This window comes from Pagrus pagrus (genome assembly GCF_965226575.1).
Source record: "Pagrus pagrus genome assembly, chromosome: 1".
In the NCBI taxonomy this organism is placed as follows: Eukaryota; Metazoa; Chordata; class Actinopteri; order Spariformes; family Sparidae; genus Pagrus; species Pagrus pagrus.
In genome coordinates, this window is record NC_140185.1 from 3,737,474 (window position 1) to 3,759,847 (window position 22,374).

The 22,374-nt window shown below is 39.7% G+C and overlaps 1 protein-coding gene across 1 annotated transcript in view; it reads left to right on the forward strand.

Moving 5' to 3' along the window:
* LOC311257956 (neural-cadherin) overlaps positions 1-22,374 on the forward strand; it is a 316,443-nt gene that overhangs the window by 282,933 nt on the left and 11,136 nt on the right. The window contains exon 35 of the mRNA XM_084353949.1: positions 10,253-10,497. Within this exon, the coding sequence (XP_084210075.1) occupies positions 10,253-10,497 (245 nt within the window). The remainder of the gene's footprint in view (positions 1-10,252; positions 10,498-22,374) is intronic.

Below are 22,374 nucleotides of genomic sequence, written 5' to 3' on the forward strand. Positions count from 1 at the left end.
CATGAGGAGTACTACTCAGCCCCTGAGCACTGATATTCTGTATATAATATCTTCTTTGGCTCTGGTAGAAGCACTCTGAAGCCTGATGTTGGGCTTTATAACAACCACATTAAAACAAAAAGCCTGCAAGAAAAACTTAGCTTACCAGGCTTAACAAAATTATGCTATGAAGTTGCATTATGGAAAGGACCCCACAACTTCATAGAAATGCAATATCTCTATAAACAGTGTTTTTGTGTGCGGCTCTGAGGAAGCTGACTCAGGTGGGTCCCCTTCCCAAAGTGTTAAGATAATCGCTCTGGATAAAAGATAGATACAGATCACAAACCAACTGTTACTAAATCTATCTCAACCCTTTAACAGACTTCTTTCTGCCTCTACCTTTTTTCAAAAGGTTTGATTGCGGTTTAACTGATTTTTCAGGGCTGTGGATGTGAGTGTACGTATAAACTAAATTGACTTTATTTAATTTTGCCTGGCTGCTTGGTTTCTTGATTAAAAACCAAAGGCTGAGCTGACAAAAATGTGAGGTGACTGCCAGACAATCTCCAAGTGCCAAACTGCTTGAAGGTCATCACGAATTATGTGTTCATTTTGTTTTCTTTTGAAACTGATATCAGCTCTTTGAAAAACAAATGAGCGAGGAAACTCATTTAGCCTTTTAGTCATGGGCAGTGTGTCATATGAACCCAGATCAGTACTGTGCCACTACCCTCTCAGCCTGCCTGACAGAGGAGAAATGCTGTGGTGCAGCTTCAAAGTCAGTCTGACAGTGCTTCATATGACTTTGCACATTAATTTTAACTGGCTACTGCACAAATCTGTGGATGAAACAGTCTGCTAGAATTGGGCAAAATGTCCAAATAAACATAAAAGAAGCTAATTTTTGTAAATATATGCTTGATCTGAAATGTATGCCAACATGTTTCAGACAAGTGGCGACAGGGGCAACAAAAGACTAGGAAAGTTGTAGAATTCTCCAAAAACAGCTGTATGGAACATTCAACAGGTAAACAGGTTCATTGGTAACAGGTGATAGTATCAAGACGGGCTATGAAACGGGCATCCACAAGCAAGAGTGGGGCAAGGTTCACCACAAGGTCTGGGCCGATGGATGATGCCGTTGTCCGTTGCTGATGGCTGACGGTCACTAACTTCTGAGCCGTGTACCAGTGTGACATCGAGATTTACAAGCAGCCCCACGCCAAAAAGTGCAAAAAAGTAGTGTGTCGATTCAGGGTTGCCTAAAGACAGGAGCTGTGGGCATTCTTGGGAGTAGGGTTGGGTACCGAGCTTGGTACTTTTAAGGGTACCGACCAAATTACATTGTACTACTGAGTAGCAGTTCACATTAAATCAGTTGGTGCCAAATTTTGCTAGCTGAAGTGCGCATCTTTACAGTAATGTTACAGAGAGAGAGACAGACTGAGATGTCCGGCCAAAAACTCAGCCACTCACTGCATCTGAGGTCGGGTTCACACCTAAAGGTCCGTGAAAGGTCCATTTTTTGATCCGAACCAACGCGAGGATGATACATTGTTTCAATTTTGAGTCGGTCCGGTTTGCGTTCACAAAGGCCAAACTCAAACGGTCCAAAATCTGTAAACAAAACTCACGTTGGCCGCAACGCCCTTCTGTTGTTGGTCAAACTGTTTAGGTGGGTAGTCAGCAAATCTGTACATCAGATCAGCAGCCTACTGTACATCATGGAGCGTCTGCTTATTTTTACATTAGTGCTGATCTGGAGTGCTTACACGCAAACTTTAATGGACCGCGCATATGAACGCCTCATAGAGCAGCGGGCATTAATAATGTCTTGATCCATGCATTTCGCCGAAGACGCTATGCAATCCGACGATCGTACAGAAGTAGACGACAGGCAATAATGAGGGCCTACCATGACGCTTTTTCTACACAAGCGGGACCAGTGAGGGAAGCAGACAATAACAAACGTGTAAAAATCACAAAGTTGGCTCATGTTATGTTATGTTATTTCTTTTATTTGAACAGGGACAGTGCACAATAAAACATTAACCCTGCGTATAACAAGGAGAGATGCATTGCACCGGGTTTTAGCAAGTTGCTATTTTCCACCCGTAGTCCCTGATTTTCCACCCGTAGTCCCTGAAAGCAGCTCTTGTTTATAGAATCCATGCATCTCCCTGAATGAATGAACAAATGAATGAATGAATGAATGAATGAATGCCCCTATACTGTAGACCCCGCCCCCCTCCGCTCTGGAGTTCGCTTGATAGCGGACCGAGACCACCTCTACAAGGTGGACCAGGGTGCGGTTGTTTGGTCCGCACCAGAGTTCGCGGCCAGCGTTCACACCGACCCAAACGGACCACACCATGGGGCAAACGCTCCACAGTTCGGTTTAACCGGACTAAACAAGGCTGGTGTGAACGCACCCAGAAATTCCTTACCAACATGCTGCCTGGTTTAAAACAGTATGTTTATTAGTATTTCAGACTCCTAATTACAGCCAGCACTAGTGGAGACGTTGCGTGCCGGAGAGAAGGCAGCACATATGCATCTTGATGTTTTCTTTTTGTGATCATTTTTTTATTGATTTTTAAACATGCAGGGTGAGGTTACAAATTGATGAATCATCAATAAAGTAAGACAAAGTAATCTCACATGTCCATGCAATATAGAATTAGCAAGCAGCTATAGGGAGACGGGGAAAAAAATAAAAATAAGAAAAATGAGAACAAAGCAAACAACAGGAAACGACAGGAATAGCAAACAAAAACAAACAAGCATTTTAAATAAAAATGTCTCCGCAACCCTCAGGCATTCCTAAACCATATAAAGAAAAGTGCCTAATGTATTTTGATTGCATAAGGTGGTTGGGGTTCCTGGAAGATAGTTATATGTTCTGCCAGATTGCTTTCCAGTTTAGGTTGGAACTATTGAGAGAGGTCTGTCTTCCACAGTCTATCAATGGTTAGTGGCATACAGGAGGCCTTATGCGAGATAGAGTATATTTTCGAGACCAGTCCACTGGGGCTGGTCAGATCCCTGTGAAATGCATGTATGGGGAGAGGTATATTCCATGGCACAGCATAAGTGCGCATCGCGTTGAAGGTAGAAAAAAAAACATGCACCAGGTAGGTTAAAATGCTTCTGGATGTCTTGGAATGTCCGAAGGCCCTGAGGACCATAGATGTGCACCCCTTTACTACTCCATTGAGAAAATGAGATTGGTTGATTCCCCAGTTGGAGATTAATATTATTAAAAATGGGAGAGTGGAGGTACCAGTTGGACAGAATTTTGCAATGCTTTTCTCACTAGGTTTATGAGCAGGAACAGCTTAATGTAGCAGTTTACTTCATAAAGTATTTCATTTACCAGATTTTTAGTCAGTATAGCAAGATGCTACGGAAATTAAACTTAGAAAGACTGACGTGATCTGCATTGTTACTGGAAATATGACTCATGATATATTGTCTCTAGAAGTGAATGATTTAACTGGTTAAAACTGAAATTACTTTTCTTGGTATCACAGAGAGATTAAAGTATGAAAAAAAGGTACCATTGGGTATCGGTACGGAATTCCAGGTACCAGTATCAGAACCAGTATTGGTTCAAATGTGAACGGTACAGTATGGGAGAGAAAATGAAATGAAAAATGTGTTTGTTGCTGCTCAATGCACTAATGTTACATTTACAGTTTTCGTTTGTTATTTTCTTGTTAAACTGGCCCAGTTTGGCGAACACCAGACGCTCAGTTACATTGGTAGCAGCTGTGATTCTTTTTTGCGTGCCGCTTTCGGTGTGTTTCTTTCAATTGTGCACTTTGTAATTCAGTATTTTTAGCTTAGTTTCCTCGGTATAGCTAGCCAAATAACTGTTTTATGCTTCTGAGGTTGAACACAGAATTGTCATAAAGAGACAAAGACCCTTTTAAACCCAGAACAGGGATGTATGGTGGCTATGTCTTGGGTACAGCTCAGATTATATCAAGCTGATTGACTAATGTTGGCTACATTAAGTGATGTTAATGTTATTGTATAGTAAGCTTCATAACAGCCTAACATTAGATAGGCCATATAGATATGAACAACATTGCTCATCTGTGACAATAACATAGCAATGGAAATCATAGTTACAGTTACTAGCGATTGTGATGTTTTTTTTTGTGCTGTGACTTTTGTATTGGTGTTGTGTCCTTTGTATTTGGTTTGACCCTTCTGGGCCACCGTAGGGATGTATGTCAGACAAAGCAAACGCACCACCACCATCACCCCAAACATTGTCCATTGCGATGTCTCACTGCAGGCATCATCATATGACAGTTTGTTAGACATAACCCAACCTTACCCAGTACTTGGTGAAACACATGGTTATATAAAGGATATTACTACATGGGCTCTGGAACACAAACTGTTGTCAATAAGCACAGTTTGTTTGCAAATGATTGAATTCTGTTTTTATTTACCTTTTACAAAGCATCCCAACATCCCAGCCGAGGTTGGATATTGCTGCAGTTTATTAGTGAGAAAATAAAGCAGGAACTGAATATGAAAACAGACTTTAGCATTTTCAAACATAATAATACAGTTGGAGAAGTTTATACTGCTTGAGGGAGGATCGTGTAACCCTAGCAGGTAGTCACATCAACAACTTTCCTCTGCGCTTTGGTGTTTGTGAGGCAAACATGATTGGTCAAACATAGTGGCTTGCCGGTTGACTGCAGCAAAACTTGAGCCAGGATCAACTTTTTGGCCGATGACTTTTTTTTCTTTCGCCTACCAGAGCTTTCCGCCACAACATGCCTTGTAAACTATGAATGTGGTCTCATTCAATATGAATGTGTTTTTTAGGGCAGCGTTATTGTCAGTCTTAACATGGCCTCAGGGAGAAGTGAAAACCCCAGAGCCAGCGTGCTCTGCAACAGCCATGTCTCCCATTGAAAGGTAATGAATAAGACAGCGAACCCCATCTGCTCAGTTACTAAGCTAAAGGCCTACAATGTTGGAGTAAATTATTTTCCCAGCCCCTCTGACCCTGATGGGATTCACACTTTTGCTTCATCAACATTTCACATGCACAACTGTATGACTTTCTGTATGAGGGTTAGTTTGTTTGTCAGTGGGAAATGGGAAATGTCGTGCAATGAAAAGCCACAGCAAACTAACAACCCTCTCCTGTGGCACAGACCAAATCAAACACAGAGTGCTCTTAGCCACATACACTAATCCCAGCAATTTTTCTGCCATTGGAAACATCAGCCTCCATTCATTCGGTGCAGCCTCCTAGCTTTTAATCTTGCTTTTCCCTTTTTTCTGCTCCTCTGATTCACTCACCGACATCATCCATCCACCGACCTATTTTTTTTTCTCTCTTCTTTAAAATGGCTCTCATTCTCGCACTCTGCCCCTCCATTTCTCGGTTTGTATGGCTCTCACCTTGCTCACTCCTGCTCAGTTTTTCAACACTCGTACCATTGCCACACAATTGCCACACACATACACTCACAGTCTTCCCCTCCATCCCCATCCTGCTTGCTTGTTCGCCTTGTTCTCTGTTCACCACTTGACCTGAACCTTGGAAGGGGATTAGAGAGCAGTAAGTGTTGGCAGCGAGTCCTCCAAGTGTAAGTGTTTGATACCTCATGCTCTCATAGACAAATAGTCAAATAATAACATGTCAGCCATTAAACACAAATGCAAAACACAATTTTTCTATTGATTCATTTACATATCTATTTTATTTCACCTTTTTTTAGATGTTTCATTTTATTTATTTATTTATTTATTTATTTATCTATTTATTTTGCTAAATTGCTTCCAAATTGCTTCCATGAAAAGCAATTGTCCAGTCAGCGTATGTTTAAGTGTGAGGATGGATTAAAAAAAGTGTGTTTATTCGCTGCACTGTGATTGTAAGCATGCTCACTTACTACATACAGTTGTAAATTCTCTCTAGGGCCAAGGAGGTTAGCTAACTACATTATTCAAAGGTTATATAGAAATATAAAAATGGTTAGAAATGTCCCTGTTCATGTTTGACAGCACAGGGAGCCAGTGCTATCAGAATTTAAAGTTATATCCATTTTCCTATATTAAGTTTAACAGTAAGCGTGATTTACTGTATATATTAAGAAGGTTATATTATGATAAATTAATTGATAAACATGTGATTATGTATTTATTTATAATATTGTAGAGCTAACTAGCTAATACTAACTAGTAACCATTACTTTCAACTTCTGCCATGGTGCTACAATAACCTTTGCACGCATAGCAATATAAAGTAAGGTCGGCAGGTCTTAGCATTGGGTCCATTAAGAGTATAACATTAATAAGATTAAAAAAAAATAATCAGGTAAAAACAGGAAATATGTTGAATATTAGTTAACAGCAGCTCCATTTACTGAGCAAGACTTTATTATTATTATTACTTGGAAAGACCTTGGCTGATCTGCAGCATAATCACAGCTCCTTTGCATTTTTTTTTTCCAATTTATCCATTCACTGTCTTTTACCAAAAGCATTTGTGTGTGCAACAGAAAACACAAGTTGTATGACAGCCTAAAATTAAGACGAAAATATCTAGTCAGAAAGTCCAACAACAGCACACCTGTCACTAATTACTGTGAGTTAGCATGCGTGCTCATCTATGTTATGATAAGTCACTCATCACAACAGAGACTCCTGTCATGGCTGATGACAGGCACAATAAGAGAGTGCAGAGAAAAGAGAAGCACTGTTGTGTAGCTGACTGACAGACGTCCTGTATTCAACACCTACACAGAGCAACCAGGCATAATGAAAATTGAATGCTGAGCTTTTGTCATGTCATAATAATCCCACCCACAGTTAATTTACCTTTTAAAATCTTGTAAGAATATTTTTTTTCTCTAGTTATCAAGTGAGCTAACATTTTAACCTACAAAAAGAAAAAGTAAGAAACTGTTAAAAGGGTTTTTGAAGAAGATACTGACTGTTGTTGTCTTGGACAAGTTCTTCCGCTTCTATTAGACCACAACTTTTTCATTCTCACCACTTTCATTAGCTCTGTTTCATGAGCAGCAAGCAGGCTAGTTACAGTAACTTAGATAAACCCAAAATACACTATCTTTCCAGCAACTGTCAGTCGATTGACAAAGTTAGCAACTAGCTGGTGAACATAGTGGAGCATTTAGCTGCCAGAACACCAGATATTTCTCTCAGGAATTGGTGTCAAAATGAAAATTGAAAAGTAGAGTGGATTTATATTTGTCTGATACAGACGCATGACACCAAGTGACTTCTAATGTGTCGGCTGGATGTGTACACGGGAAATGTTTTCTAACACATTTACCTAGACAACTTCAAAAGGTGATATGTTGTCCGTATCGTGTTCACAGCCTTTTCTTCTGCCCCCAAGTGGTCAAAAAAGTGTTTTAGTTTTTGAGGATTGTGCCAATGTTTTAACAATGTGTAGCTCCTTGATTCCGAAAAAAGACCTGGAAGTGTACCCAGAACCAAACCGGACCCGTCTATCATTTGAAACCCATGCAGAACTGAGAAATGTGAGACCCGAATCTGACCACGAGACGCAGACCAGATCAGAACCAATTTCACAGCTGATTACCATTAGTAGCCTACTCCCTCGCTCCTGGCACTGATGCATATAATCCATCCTCATTTCTAAGAAAGGTAAAATACATCCAGTTATTCCTCCTCTCTTGCTGATTGAAATTTCAGCTTACAACCCTCCTTGCTGTCATGCTTTGCAGTTTTGTTGCATCTACCATAATAAATATAACTTAAACTGTTTGGCCTTTTGAACTATTAGATTGCATGTTTGCTGCCACAGCTGCTAATGTTAGCATTGCTTTTTTGTCGTCATCTGTATTCTCTGACCTCTGCTGTACTCCTCATCTCCTGAGCAACGGCACTTGCTCACACAGGTCATTTGGTCCAACCCCAGGGCCACAGCTGCCCTACATATATGCACAGCACTTCCATCATGACCAGTGCTGATGGGCAGGGTCTTATTGTAGCCACTCGAGTATGTGGATCCAAACCCATATGGGTCGTGTTGGGATTTTGGCCCATGGGTTTGGGGGTACCCGTGAAGACCTCTAGAGTAGAGAATTTAGATTAATAGTTTTTGGTTTTTTTTTAAACCTGCATTTTTTATATCAGGTGCATTTGATCTTCCTGTTTTAAGGGGTAAGGCCAAGAACTGCAAATCATGAGCTGCTTGTGTTTGTGATTGCTGCTAGCAGAGAAGACAACATGATGACAAGTTGAAGAAGAACTACATATAAATACTGTAAATACAATTAAAGCGCAATACAGCCTGATCATGTTCATTACTACAAGGGCTCTATGGGCTCTGAGGCTATAACTTCCCATTTCACAAAAACAAATAAGGACTTAGCAACACGATACAGCGCTCGCTTGCCTGGGCAAGTAAACTCTGTGTTTGGGCAAGTCAAATGCATCATGCAGTTGTCTGGTCTGAAAAGTGAAAAATAAATGTAATGTCTAATGTTAAGGTATGTGAAAAGAAATTGTGCACCCTTATCATTGAAGCAGGCTGTTGCAGTGTTGAACAGGGCTGATCTGATGAGAAAAATCTGTAGAACTTCACTCTGGGGTTGGCAATGTCATATGCAAAATATTGTTACCATTATCGTTAACTTAAGAGAGACGTCCTATTTTTTTGTGACTTTGTCACAAGAGGGCTCCAGTTAGATTGTGTCCCTTTCAGAGGCTTCGTAAATCAGCTTTGAGCTGTCTTTTTTTGAGACTTGGAAGACCTTGAGACTTGATGATAAATCCACTGCTGAATATCTTCTGTATTTTTGTTAAACAGTTATTGTATTAGTTAACCTTGTTGCCAGCCATTCACTGGCTTGGGATGATCGGCCAATCTGAGGCTATGTTCCCAATTTGTCGACCAATCGAAGGGCATGTCATCAGCAGTTAGTGACTTCCATGTCACAAGACAAACGGTCCATGTTGCACAATCCCCCTGGTACTTTTGCCCCTGCCCCATCAACAAGGTTTTTTCTGTGCGACTAACGGACTAATGAAAACTTGATTGATTAATACTTTTTTCACTGACTAATGGTTTTGTCAATTAGGGGGAAGCCCTAATTACTATACATCCATTGTTGCTGTGGTGACGGGCGATCTCAGTGACAGTGAACTTATTGAAACTCCTGTTAACCCCTTGTATTAACAATAAGTTCAGCTTTAAGGTCATCTTATTCCAGTGGCACATCACCGCTACAATCTCCCCTTTGGCCATCAGAAAGAAATGTGTATAACATGACTAATGCGCTCTTGGGTATGCATGTGCAATTCTGTTAGGTAACGAGATGTAGTATGGCTGCAAACTTATGTTAACATTGCTCTATGAGACAGTACATAGACAGGATGCCCTCCCCCCTTAGATCCCAAACCTCTGAAATGTTGCCAGCGAAAGTAAATTGCTAGAGCAAATGAGTTGCATATAAACATAATTCACAGGAGACCGAGTTTGGCAGAATATGTGGTAAGTTAACCCTTAAGTGTCTCATCTGAATGAGTTTAATGGTGGAAAAGAAACAGTGATGAGATAAATTACAGGACCATTTAAAATTTAATGTTGCTGCTTCATAGTAAAGTTGAGTCAATATTTATAAGCATGAACAAATCTCCAGAGACCAGAGGCAAGACTCATCTTTGATGTCATCAAAATGTACAGCCTGGAGCTGCTTCATAGACATTGAATGGGATACTGAATTAATGGGCTCATAAAATGTTTGTTTGAGCTGTTACACCCAAATGAGCTTTTAATTATAGTGGTGCTTTCTGAAGTGAGGCAGAAAATGTGCCCCTGTCTGCATAAAACCATTCTAGTTATTGCCAGTGCCACAGTCAGCATTTTCATCTCCTCCAGTTCATTCTCTATTGAGGTGTACACCTGTGTGAGATCACTAATCAAAGGAGAGTAATTAACTTTTTTTTCGCTGTGGGGAATGGTAATAAACATCATTAAGGCAGTTTTTTCCTGTATGTTCATGTTCATTCTGTCTTCTACGCTGTCGTTGTCCAATATGATTTGTTTTATTATCCTTTTCCCCCTCCTTTTTTTTATATAACTGTAACTGCGTTTGTAATAACACGTTTACCCAGAGGGATTACTACACGTACACCTAATTAATTTTGCTATCATGTACATCTAAGTGATCTTAATCTAATTTTTTGTCTTTTCTTTCCTTCCCATCCCTGCGTTGTCCTGTCCAACCCTTCTTTGCAGATGTCCTCCTGGCCACATGATCCGTGTTAACGGGACAAGAAAGTCCTGTGTCTACACACTCTGTGCTACACGGCCCTGTCACCAGGGGACCTGCGTGGCCCAGTCACCGTCCAAATTCACCTGCCACTGCCCGGAGGGTTACAGAGGACGCCACTGTGAGACGACACTGGCCATCTACCGGGAGGAAGTGGGCCTGAGCTTCAGCTCTCTCTTTGCCATCTGTATCTGCTTCATGGCTCTACTAGGTAGCTATCACACCCACTGAATGCCACACATACGGTAATGAAGATATATTTGAGAAAGGAAAGTGTGTGTGTGTGTGTGTATGTGTGTGTGTTCCCACTGTGAAAAAGCAACCCAACCTGGATCAGAAATGACCCAATCACAAGACTTCTTCATAATAACACTAATAACACTACCAATAACTTATAACCCCTAGAAGCTTGTTTTACATGGATGTGTCTACATCTCTCACTAACAATAATAATATTTTCTGCACATTCGTTAAATGTCAAGTGAGCTAAGGTGAGACACGGGGCTTAGAAGGTGCTTTAAATCTGTTAGAGGAATGTATTTTAAATAGAGCATTTATTCCATTGACAAGTAGTTTAGACAATCACCAGCGCTATGTCAAAGATCCTGATGCAGGAGGAGAAAGGAACAGGAAACCACAGGAAGTTAGTTATTGTAGACTGGCTGTTGATTATGCCTAGTCACCAACCAAGGTCAGCAGTTGCAGTAGCAGCAGTGGCTGTGACACACAGCTAATGGGGGCAATTTAGGTACTTTAAAGTGTACTTAGTGCCGATGGCCAAGCAATTTGCATCAAAATTCGTACTACCTCCTGTAGTTACCTCTGTTAAATCTGAACTCTATTTTAGCTCATTATCTCCAATGTCCAGGGCGAATAAACATCCATAAATTCTCTAAAGAGAAAAAAGTCACTCATTAACAAAGGACATTAGAAGTAATCCAGTGATAGTTGTTCGTGCATCCATGCGGGAACACTTTTAAGTGTTGCAAATTTGCCAAAATTAAAAAAAAATAAAGGCTAAAAAAATGAAACGAGGTGGTAGCATACAACAAACTGACTCCATAGGGGCATTATACATCCTGTTTACATACCCCCCAAAGCATTATATGAATTGTAGTTTAAAAAGCTAGTGTGTTATTTTTCACTAAATCAGATAAGACAAAATAATGCTACAAAATTAGAAAACCATTGAATAAAACTACAAAATGACACAGTCCAATTAACATATTAACCATTTCTGTCTAAAATGTATTTGTCGTTGTCGTTGTCTTTGGGTGGTCATGGATGGTGTGTTGTGGGGGCCCTATAACCCTATACAGTGAAAGGGGTTAATCAAAATAAAAGTACAGTGTAGCTGAAAGCTGGCGATGAACTAACCCGAGTTCTCACTGTAGTTGGGCTTTGATCACTCATAGGTCTGAAAGTCTCAGGAGGAATCACAGGTTAAAACTATAGCTACTGAATCTTTGCACTGGCAATGTATAAGCACTTCCTCTGGCCTGTGGGAGGATGGACTATATACACTGGTGTCTGGTTCACTGTTGTTAAAACCTACAATTTTCTATCTGCATGACTGTCTGTTTTTGCTTGTTGAATATTCATCTGCCTGTACCTTTAGCTCTTTGTTCCCACTCCTAAAGGATCCTCTGCTGAGAAAGCGCCTCAGGCGCAGTCGTACACAGAGACTGAGTTGTCAGTACAATGACATGTTCCCCTTGTTTAATTGAGGAAAATAAAACAGAACAGTAAAGAGCAGTATGAGACAGAGAACAGTACAAGAGAAGAAAACAGATCAGAGAAGTACAGAATAAAACAGGACACAGCACAATAACAGAAGAGAAACGAGAGGGAGCTAAGAAGATTACAAAGCAGAGGCAGCGTGCAACACAGCGAGAGAAGGCAAAATAGGAGATACGTAGTGCTGAGAAGGAAGGTGTCAATGTCACACTGCTACTGGCCATGTCTGCTTGTCTCATTGGTGATTCAGAGGGCACCTCCATTGCACCCTGAGACCAGACAGACACAGTTCAAATTATCATTTCTCCTTCTCTTTTTCTCACCGCCATCCACAATATCTCCCTTCAAACTTGTCTTTGGGCTCATATTAAATGCGACATCCAACCTTGATCCTGCAGAGGCTCAGTCCTGTTTTAAGTGTTAATTACTTGATTTGTAGGCGTATAAGGTCCTGTTTACCCAAACCTGCAGAAATTGAGATCAATGCTCCAGGGGCTTTGGTAGTAATTTCAATCGGTAGAGCATTCCCTGCTCGATCAGTCAAGCGTTCCTCACTCTGAAATTTAAGTAGCAGCAAAAGAGACTTTTTTTCATGCTTTCATCAAATATTGGTTGTACTGATTCCATATGTTTAAATAGAAAGAACAAAAGGAGGGCAGCAACTCTCTTGATGCAGTGCTCAAGCAAAATGGGCTGTTCTTTTGAGAATGTTCTGATCTTTTAAGATTAAAGACAAAATCCACATTTAAACAGAACTTATATCAGTCATTCTCTTTCATCTTATTGTCCAGGCTCGTATGGGAAACTCTGAAAAGTGAGCATATATACACAAAGGTTTTATGTAGCAAAATTTGGCAATAACCACAACTTACCCATGTGACTGAAAAGACTCTACACTGATTTGACGGGTTTTGACTAGGGATGGCAATGACGATCAGCTTGGCCTATTTCAACAACTATTGGATAGATTTCCTTTAAATTCTGTCAGTGATTGTTTCCAGAGGACAAGTTTGGTAAATGTGTCTATTATTTTATACCACAGATGGCTGTGGTATTGAATGAGATGTTTTAGCAGATGCATGGTTAGGATCTTGAATCACTGGGGGCTTAGCCCAGCCCAGAAATCTTAAGATTTTCTCCTGATAATAATACCATTTTCATTTTATTTTCTGTGTATGAATATAAGCTGTGAAACACATTGCTCTGACACATTTGAACAGTGACAAACTGTTAACTCTTTGTCTTATCAGTCTATCTGAGACACTCCTCTTTACCTCTTCAGGAGCTGTTTTGATCCCTCATCTGTCCGTTGTCTCTAATGTCTTGGTCATAAAAAATATGTAATTAGCATATGTCGACCAAAATCTAACCAAATCTCTCATTTTTTACTTATCAACTTAATTCAGCATTAGGGTCGGGTGTAAATACCATTGCTATACTATGCTAAAAGATGAAGAAATGTATAAGCATAAAAAATACTTAGTACCAAATATAAGTAAGTATTCATTATGCATAATTGTTCAGTTCAGTTCAAAATTATATAACTCAATTACAAGTGATGCATTAAAGGTTCTCTGTGGAACACAACTGTGTTGTGGTGGAAGCTGGTCATTAGTTTATGAGACAAGGCACCCGAGAACATGCATAAAGTCACATTCTTTGGACTGTCATGGAAAACCTTCACAAAGAAAAATCCACAGTCCAGCTGTGTTAAACAACTTAAACAAAGAGAGATGCTGAATGTCCCATTTTTCACATCACGATCAGTCCGCTCACATCTGGCCAGTAAAAAAGTCATTAATACATGTAAATCTCTACAAATTGTTACAGAGAGTGCTTTTGATGTGTAAGCATCACTAATGTAGTAGCTGGTAAAGTTTGAACTGATTTCCCCTGCTGTATTTACTGCTGGTGAGTTTAATCTGTCATAATATCTATATTTAGTATTAGCAATCTAAATCTGCAAAGTAATAACTAAAGGTGTCAAACAAATGCAGTGAAGTTTAAATTACAATGTTTCCTTCTGAAATGTGGCAGAGTAAAAGTTCAAAGAAGCATAAAGTAGAAATACCCACAAAAGAATGAGCCCACAAAATTGTACAGTACTAGAGTAAATGTACTTAGTTACCTCCCATTGCAGTCATCTCCTGCTGCTAGAACAACAGGAACCAACTCCCCCTGCACCTCCAAGTATCTCGCCTGTGCCTCTTTGCCCTCGTCCTTTCTCCTTTCGAAGCGTCTGATATGGCCTGCTACAACCAGGAGCCAACAGTGACAAGCCCTGTCCATGTGCCAAGTAGTGTGAAGTACATCTGCTGCGAAATGACACACAGAGACCCAAAACGTACTTGTATTTGAACAATAATATCATATTATTTTTAGGGTTTAAGGTTTCAATGCGTGATCAGGATAAGTGATGAATGGACCCAAGGCTATTTTTTTATTCTTCTTTTTTATTCCGTTGAGAAATGTAAGCATGATGACACGGCCATCTAAGATAATGAACATGGTAAACATTACATTCATTCTGACCATGTGAGCATGCTGATGTTAGCATTAAGCATTAGCATTTAGAAATAACTAGAAATAAATATGTATGATGATGTAGTACAGTATATCACCTCTATTTTTTTTTCTTTTAAATTGGGACAAATTAATAGCAGGTCACATTAAATGCAGTTATTTTACAATTTCTTATTTAGGTGAGTTGACGCCCCAGGTCTGATCAGTTTCGTCCAACTCTTACTCTTCTATAGATGAGACTGAGATGGTGGCAGAGCTGAGACAGTGACAGTCCCCAGGGTGCTCCTCTGAGGTTGTGAGTTCTCAACAAAGTTTGTAGTCGAGAAATGTCAGCACAGTTACACACCAAGTCAAGTCCAATCGGCTATCTCTTGACAATATTAATTATTAATAACCTATCCCTCTGAATTGATCAAGTAGCTTGGATATTGATTCAGTACTCATTGATGGTGATTCATTTATTCTGTTTGCTTATGTTGGCCTCTGCATGTTTGTTGCTTTGTGCGTAGATACTCTACTCTCGTCACGGTGCCTTTTCGTCCATTTCTTGTGTTTCTGTTGACATTTCTCTCTCAACACTGTTTCTGTATTATCAACCTAATTAATGACTTTTTGTTAAAGATTGACACAGCCTGTATTTCTGGAACTGTGAGTTAATTATTGTTGCATTCTTTCTTAATCCAGTCCTGCTTCTTTCCTTTGCAGAATGCACACTAAATGTTTGATGCATCTCTTTTATAGCAACAAATAGAACTAGAACATTTAATGCCAGCCCAAATGGAACACATCTGAGAGAGGCAGCTGCCATGCCCTACATTCAGCCATTGAAAAAGGACTTGACTAGAGCAAACAGTTTTCATGAACGATCAGCTTGTAAAAGTGTTTGTGTTAATTTGTGATGATCTATTAGAACCAAATCACCACCATGGTGGTTCTATGTGACCTCAAGCAGTCATTTAGGTTTAGAGTGTGGAGATTAAAAAAGGACATCAGATTAGGGACACAGATGTTGGTCAATGAGTCACATAATGGATATATCCGTACAATCTCCTCTCCAAGATGAGCTAAGCACTCAGGTCAATGTTTGCTGCCGTGATTCCATCACATCAAAGTCCTGCAAGGTGAGGATGTTTCCAAGGTTATCTTTGTGTATTGTTGAGAGTTTGGAGGAAGATTAAGCAAACAGGATGGCAGTGTAGCACATTAGAGAGATTCAAACTAAGTGTTATTTACATAAGATAGGCCTTAGCCTGGGAGCAAATGAAAAGCCATAGAATTCATAAATAGTAAGTTAACTCTGAGATGTTTTCTACCTGTGACTTGGATTGACTCTAAAAGGTGGTTCCATTTCTGGTTTGGATCTGCTAAGCTTTGAAACTAAATGATCTTAAATGTAAAGAATACCCTCTTACTAAATCGTTCAGCCCTCTTCATTTTTTTTTTTATTTCCAAAGAGAAATGTACAAAACAACCAGGTAGTACGCTCTCACTTTTAGTTGGTGAGTCTCTCACAAAGATGATCATGGGCAAATGTTAGAGTAATTTATTGGAGTCATAATACCCACAAGGTTGTAATGGTCTGCCTTTAAAGATTAATGTCTTATATACAGTAAAAGCAGTGTAACATGAAAAAACATGTAACATGTAATTTGTCTGATCTATTGCAAGCAGACAGTTTTGCAATACTTATTGAGGTTGCCCACATCTTAATTCACATCCTTTTACATCTTCATCTTTTTTTCTGCCTAAAAGATCAGCATCAAGACGAATATGCAGAAAAGACAAACAATCAGCTTACAATGCCCAAAAGCAGAGCACAGTCAATTTCACTTGAATGATTAGAGTAAAGTCAATCTTTGCTGTGTAAGTGCTCCAAACAGCTGTGGTCTGACAGCGCAGCAGCAAGCTCAGGGGCCAAACCCATTTTAATCTTGACTAAACACAGCATAGACAGCCCCTTATTGAGCCTTCCACCAGATCCTTCTTCATATTCTGCAGAATACCCAAATCTCTCCAGCTGAAAGTACATTAATACCTCCTTAAGTCATGTGGAGCCGGACGACTGCTGAGGAGGACGTGAGCACATTATGATCCACCCAAGCAGTGTAAGTCAAAGATAATTAGTCTGATAGGGAAGTCTGCGATTCTGCTGACGGAAGGTGACGTAGTTCATGTATGAATTGACATACATCATCACAGTCAGTAATGTGCTTGGGAAGACGCATGTTCCGAATCTCTGCCTTATCGCCTCCTCTCACACACACACATTCAGTATCATTCAATAACATGGAAAGACATGTTGAAGTGGACAGGCATTTAATTACATAAGAAAAAAAGATAACATTTTATGAATGATTCAGCATCATCATGGATGTCAAATTTTAGAAACAATATTAACAATAATCTCAAAATATTTTTTTTGGATTTGTTTGATTCACTGTTTAGCATAGATTATATTGTAGGTAATGCATTTTTATTAAGTGGCAATGGCAATACATCTGTACAGTATGCCTCAGTCAAAATCTGTGCTGGACAGATCTCCAATCTGGATCCATGTAGATTAGGTTGAATGAGTCTAAATTGCTTGTATGTGGGAATGTTAGCCCTCTGATAGAACTGTCCAGCTTGTTCAGAGCACCACAGTACAGGCTGTGGAATGATGAGTGAATTAACTAATACTGAATTGTTTTCTTCGAAGTTAGCTTAGAGGTGCTGGTCATTGTTGATATGTTGTGTTGAAATGTCAATGTTATTTAGCTTATGTTACATTAGACAAGCATACATATTCAGCTAATTTGTTTGAGTTGAGTTGTAAGTTAATGTCACAGATAAAACACTGAAACTTTTTCCCTCTCATACTATGCAGCTGCTTTCTGGCTGAGTGGATTTACTCTTAAAATGTTTGCCCTAAATATGGCATTACTGGCTATCTTAGTTGTTGTTAACTGTTGAAAATGAACCAATGGTACTAATGACCAAGTTGTTAATTCATAAAAAGAGCACAGTGTACTTTTTTGAATGGCTCTTTCTTTAGTGTAGAGTGTCAGATTGGATTTATGGAAGCACCCTTCGTCTCTGGAGCTCGGCCTGCCACCTTCGGTCAATCGAACACAGATGTTGACATGAGCGTCCTTTTAATAAAAAATAATTAGATTTTTGGGGTGCTATCTTGGAGCTATATCTAGTTCTCTGATACCCATTCATTTAATTTAATCATTTAATTTAATCCTCACACAGTGAGCTCTGAAGAGACATTTACTTGCAGTTTTTTGGCATGTGTGTGTGAAGACTTCTGTTACTGCAGTTGAAGGGTATTTTTGTCCCTAAATAGTATGAGAGTTGGGAATAAACCCAACACCTGCAAGTAAGGAGTGAGCTGTTATTGTTCAACCCTGTAATTTTCCTATAGACATAATTATTTTCAGCCCGGGACCAGTGAAATCCTCACTGCACCTGTGAAGGTTTTGGAGAAGGTTATTAGGAGCAACAGTCCTGGCCTTAAAAAACCTGTACCACTCTGTGAGAAGAAGAGTAGTGATAAATCCAGTGTGGAGAGACGGATGGCTGCAGTAAACAGAATTATAGTTTGATGAGGCTAAAATCCATACTATATTATTGACTTGTGTTGATGTACTCATAGACACTGATCTCATTGCAGGGCAGCTTGGATATTGATTGTCCGACTGGAAATCCCATTACACATACGCTAGTTCAGTGCCATTTGAACTGCTCAAGGTACAATGGATTTCCCTGCTCATCAGATAGCAGCAGACCGCCTCACTGTGCATCTGCTCTGAGTGGCAGTGCAGAGGTTTGAGAGGCCTCTGCAGGATGTTCAAATGATAACTGCCTTTTCGTATTTGAGGCATTTTCCCTTTAGTGGTTAACAATGCTTAGAGAAGTTATTGGGTATTGGGATGTATTCCCTCAATATCTGTTCGTTCACTTCCAGTGCTTTTTATGGCTGTAGCAATTTCGAAGTGAATTGGTTTGGATGAGACTTTGAGGAGTGCGCGTAATATCTAGCGTGGTGCAGATAGCCCAAGGCATGTGCTGGAGTTGCTTAGGGGTTTAACCTGTAGTAGTGGTTGTTGTTAAAGGCCGAGAAAAAGGAAAGAAGAAAGTTAAAGGTGGTTAGACAGAGGGAGGGTAAGTATGAGGCAGGCGAACGAGTTAAGCAGAGGGAGTGAGAAAGTTAAATAAAAAAAGGAGTGATGGTCAAAGAGACTACGGACCTTGGAGGCAGTGTAAACAAATAAACACATAATCTCTCTTTTCAGGCTCACTCTTCACTTTCTCTCTCTCTCTCTCTCTCTCTCTCACTCACACACACACACAAGTAGACATGCACTGTCAGAAATACCGATCAAATTCTCCATTTCTCTGTTTGCCCTCTAGAGAGGGCCTTTGAACAGAGCAGATTCATCTTGTACACCCTGACCTCCAGCTTCCTTGCTAACTTCCCCATGGAGCTCACACCAGCCACTTCTTTATAAACACACACACACACACACACACACTGCTCAGTAGACTAGAGCAGCAGAAAGCAAGAGTAAACACATGAAGACATAAAGTCCACCACCATACACTAAGCTGTATCAGACCTCTTATATTGGCAGTTTGTTGCTGTCTATAGGTTGTATTTTCCACCTCATATAGAGCACGCTAATGCACAGAGGATACTAATACATTCAGTGCTGTACAGCTGTCTTCACAGCAGCTAGGGATCAGAGTACCTTGTGTTCCTTTATTCACATCACATCCAGGCTGTGTTGCTGTATATTCTCTGACTCAAGTGAGAAAAACCAAAGTTTTAATGGAGTCCATGTGAAGTCTGGTGCTTGTTTGCGCGTCCACATAGCCTACAGTATTGTATGTACATGTATCTTACACCAGAACTTCTATCCATTAATTTCCTACCAGTTATGTGTCAATCACATTGGAACAGAAAAACTTTTTTCTCTTTAAACACTAGCTTCTTTCTGAAAAAGTAGGAATTTTAAGAATGAGAGAAATGTGCCTTGAGCAGTTCAACGAATAAACACAATGTATATAAAAAAAAAGGTCAAACATGTGAGACAAAGTAAATGAAATGAACAAACATAGCAGATAAAACATGTTATAGCTAAAGTAGTAGAACATGGTGCTGAAGATACAAAAAAAAAGGCTGATGATAGTTAACAGCTATGTAGCTAGTTGGCTAACTTGGGTCTTGTGATGTTAATCTGGCTGTGTTTGTTTCAGTAATATCACTGCCTCTCACAGATTCTAAGATACTGCTTATCATTACTCTTTACCTTTTTACTTACTTATTTTACCGAAATGCATCGTGTGTAAGTCTTGTGAAACCAGCATAATTTACATTCATGTTTGCTCACTTGATGTTGTCTTTTTTCCTTCGCTGGTGAATTGCTTCATTTTTGCTGTGTTATTGCAACAAACTATCGATCAGTCAAATAGCTTGAAACTGCTCAGAGAAACGGTTATTGCATTATCCGCCTGCTCTTACATGAAGGTCATGCTGTTTTGTTAGCGTGTGCGAGAAGACTACAGGAGATGAAAGACAACCCAGGGTTCCTTCATTTCCTTCTGAAGTTGTGACTTGTCTATCAAGGCTCTACAATTTAGTTATTATTCGGTCCTGACTTTTGGTTTTGTGTAGTTTCAGTCAGCGGACAATTGCTTGATGTTCTTTTTTTAGTATTTTACCCAGCCTATGATTGGCTTTGGAAAAGCTACAGGCTGCTGGACCAGCTGCTTCTAAAGAAGGTTTTTTTTTCTGTATTTGGGAAGCTCAGGGCACCCCACAGTAAATGAGAACCATTGCAGTCTGGGCAGGGGACCCAACCTGTGACCTTGTTTTTGCCAATTCACTGCCTGTCTAACATGAAGGCCACTCCCTGCAGCACTCAGCCACGTGTCTCCTGACAAAACAAAAGCCTGTCTTTCAGTTCCCTTATCTTTTTCCCTTTCTTGTTCACCGCCATTTAAAGCCATAATACCACTCTAAAAGTAAAACAGTGAATCTCTTGAAACAATTTCATCTTATAAATCTGCCAGACTCTGGAGTTGTGGTGAGGGGGACAAGTTGACAGTAAATGAATATTGATTTTTCCTCCCGTACTGTGCAGCTGCTTTCTGGCTGAGTGGATTTACTCTCACAGAGTTGTCAGAGGGTGGGCTGTTTAATGGGGTGTTATCAATTCACAGGGAGTTTGAGTGCCGTCTTTTGGTGTGCTTACATGATGAATTGGCGGCTGAGTTTTAGTTGTGATGTAGGAGAAAGAAGTGAAGATTAAAAAGGAAAGACAGAGGTTGATGGAGAAGTAGAGACATGAGCAGCACATGTTTAAAAGATGTGTTTGAATTGTTTAAGATCACAGATTTTTCACAGTGATGTCTTCCCTCAGAGTAATTGGATTTCAATAGCCAGGGTATTTATTGTGCTGCCAGTTGAAATCGTTGTGGTATGTGATTGCTGCTGTTCTCAAATGTGATTAATCGCAACTCTCACATGAAGTCTTTGGAAAAACAGGTTTGAAGACAGCGTATGACTGAGAAAATAATTCACTTAGGCTTAATTACTGACAGAAAGTGGTTGTAAATTATTGAATAATATCTCAACGTCGCACTTCAGATTCTACACATTTCTTCTTTTGCAGTTCGGCGGGAACAATAGTCCTTTTGATTCATCTGTTTCATTTGAACAAAAAAGCACTGCTGAATTAAAGTGAAAAAAATGAATGGCAGAGTGAAACAGTGAGAGGCTGTGTGGGTGTGAAGCAGGTTAATATTATAGAGACGTTACTGCATTGTGAAGTGTGAAGTAAGGCACGACGGGATCGCGATGTGGCAATGCGCAGAGGATTCGTTAGTCTTCTGAAAAGGTCACAGTAACACTACAGTGGGAGATACATGCAGATTCATTGAAGTGTGTGTTTGTGCGTGTGTGTACGCGTGCGTGCTTTTTACTTAAGTTAAATCACCTCAACATTTTTTCCTAGAGTGAAACTGAAAGCAATCCCTTTCCTGAGCTTTTCCACTTCCTTTCTCCCATATACATTTATAATTAATATTAACACCTCCTGGAGTATCCATGTTAAATATGAACTGTTCACAAAGCTGTCAGATAATAATTAGAGCGTACTTTACAGCGTACTAATTGTCTGTACTTCCTTTGGCCAGGGCATCGTTAATGTTCTTCAAATCTCATGTAATTTACAAGCGAACACTGTCAGCACTGCCTACAGTATGGTGGCTATAATGTAAAGGATGTTCTGTGCCTACAGGGCCTGTCATGCAATCATGCAATATAATTACCCCTAACGACAGACATATTGGAACATGTAGGAATGAGGATGTGAATCACCATTTTAATCTGCGTTTTAAAAAGGCTTCATGTGACCATTACTCTCTGATTGAAAATCTGAGTCAGTCTGAGTCAAATCTGATTACTAAAACATACTAAAAAAAAGGAAAGTAAAGATTTTGATGCAGCATTTTGACCCAATGCATCACAAGTATGTATGATTGTATTTTACTGTAAGTAACCGTATTTCTTTTTATTACATTTAATAGTGGGAAATCCATCTGAAGACATAAATTACACAAGACTAAGGTCCATTAAAAAAAAAAAAAAAGTGTACAGTAAATGAACATTTAGATTGTGTGTGTGAGTGTACTGTATTGATTTCTCATTTTAGCCCGACATGAACCTATGGTACTTTATTATTATTTTTGCTGGTTGTCCATCTCAAGATTGCATTAAGGGAAATGTCTTCAAATTTGCCACAAACATCCACTTGTATGCAAAGATGAACTTATTGAA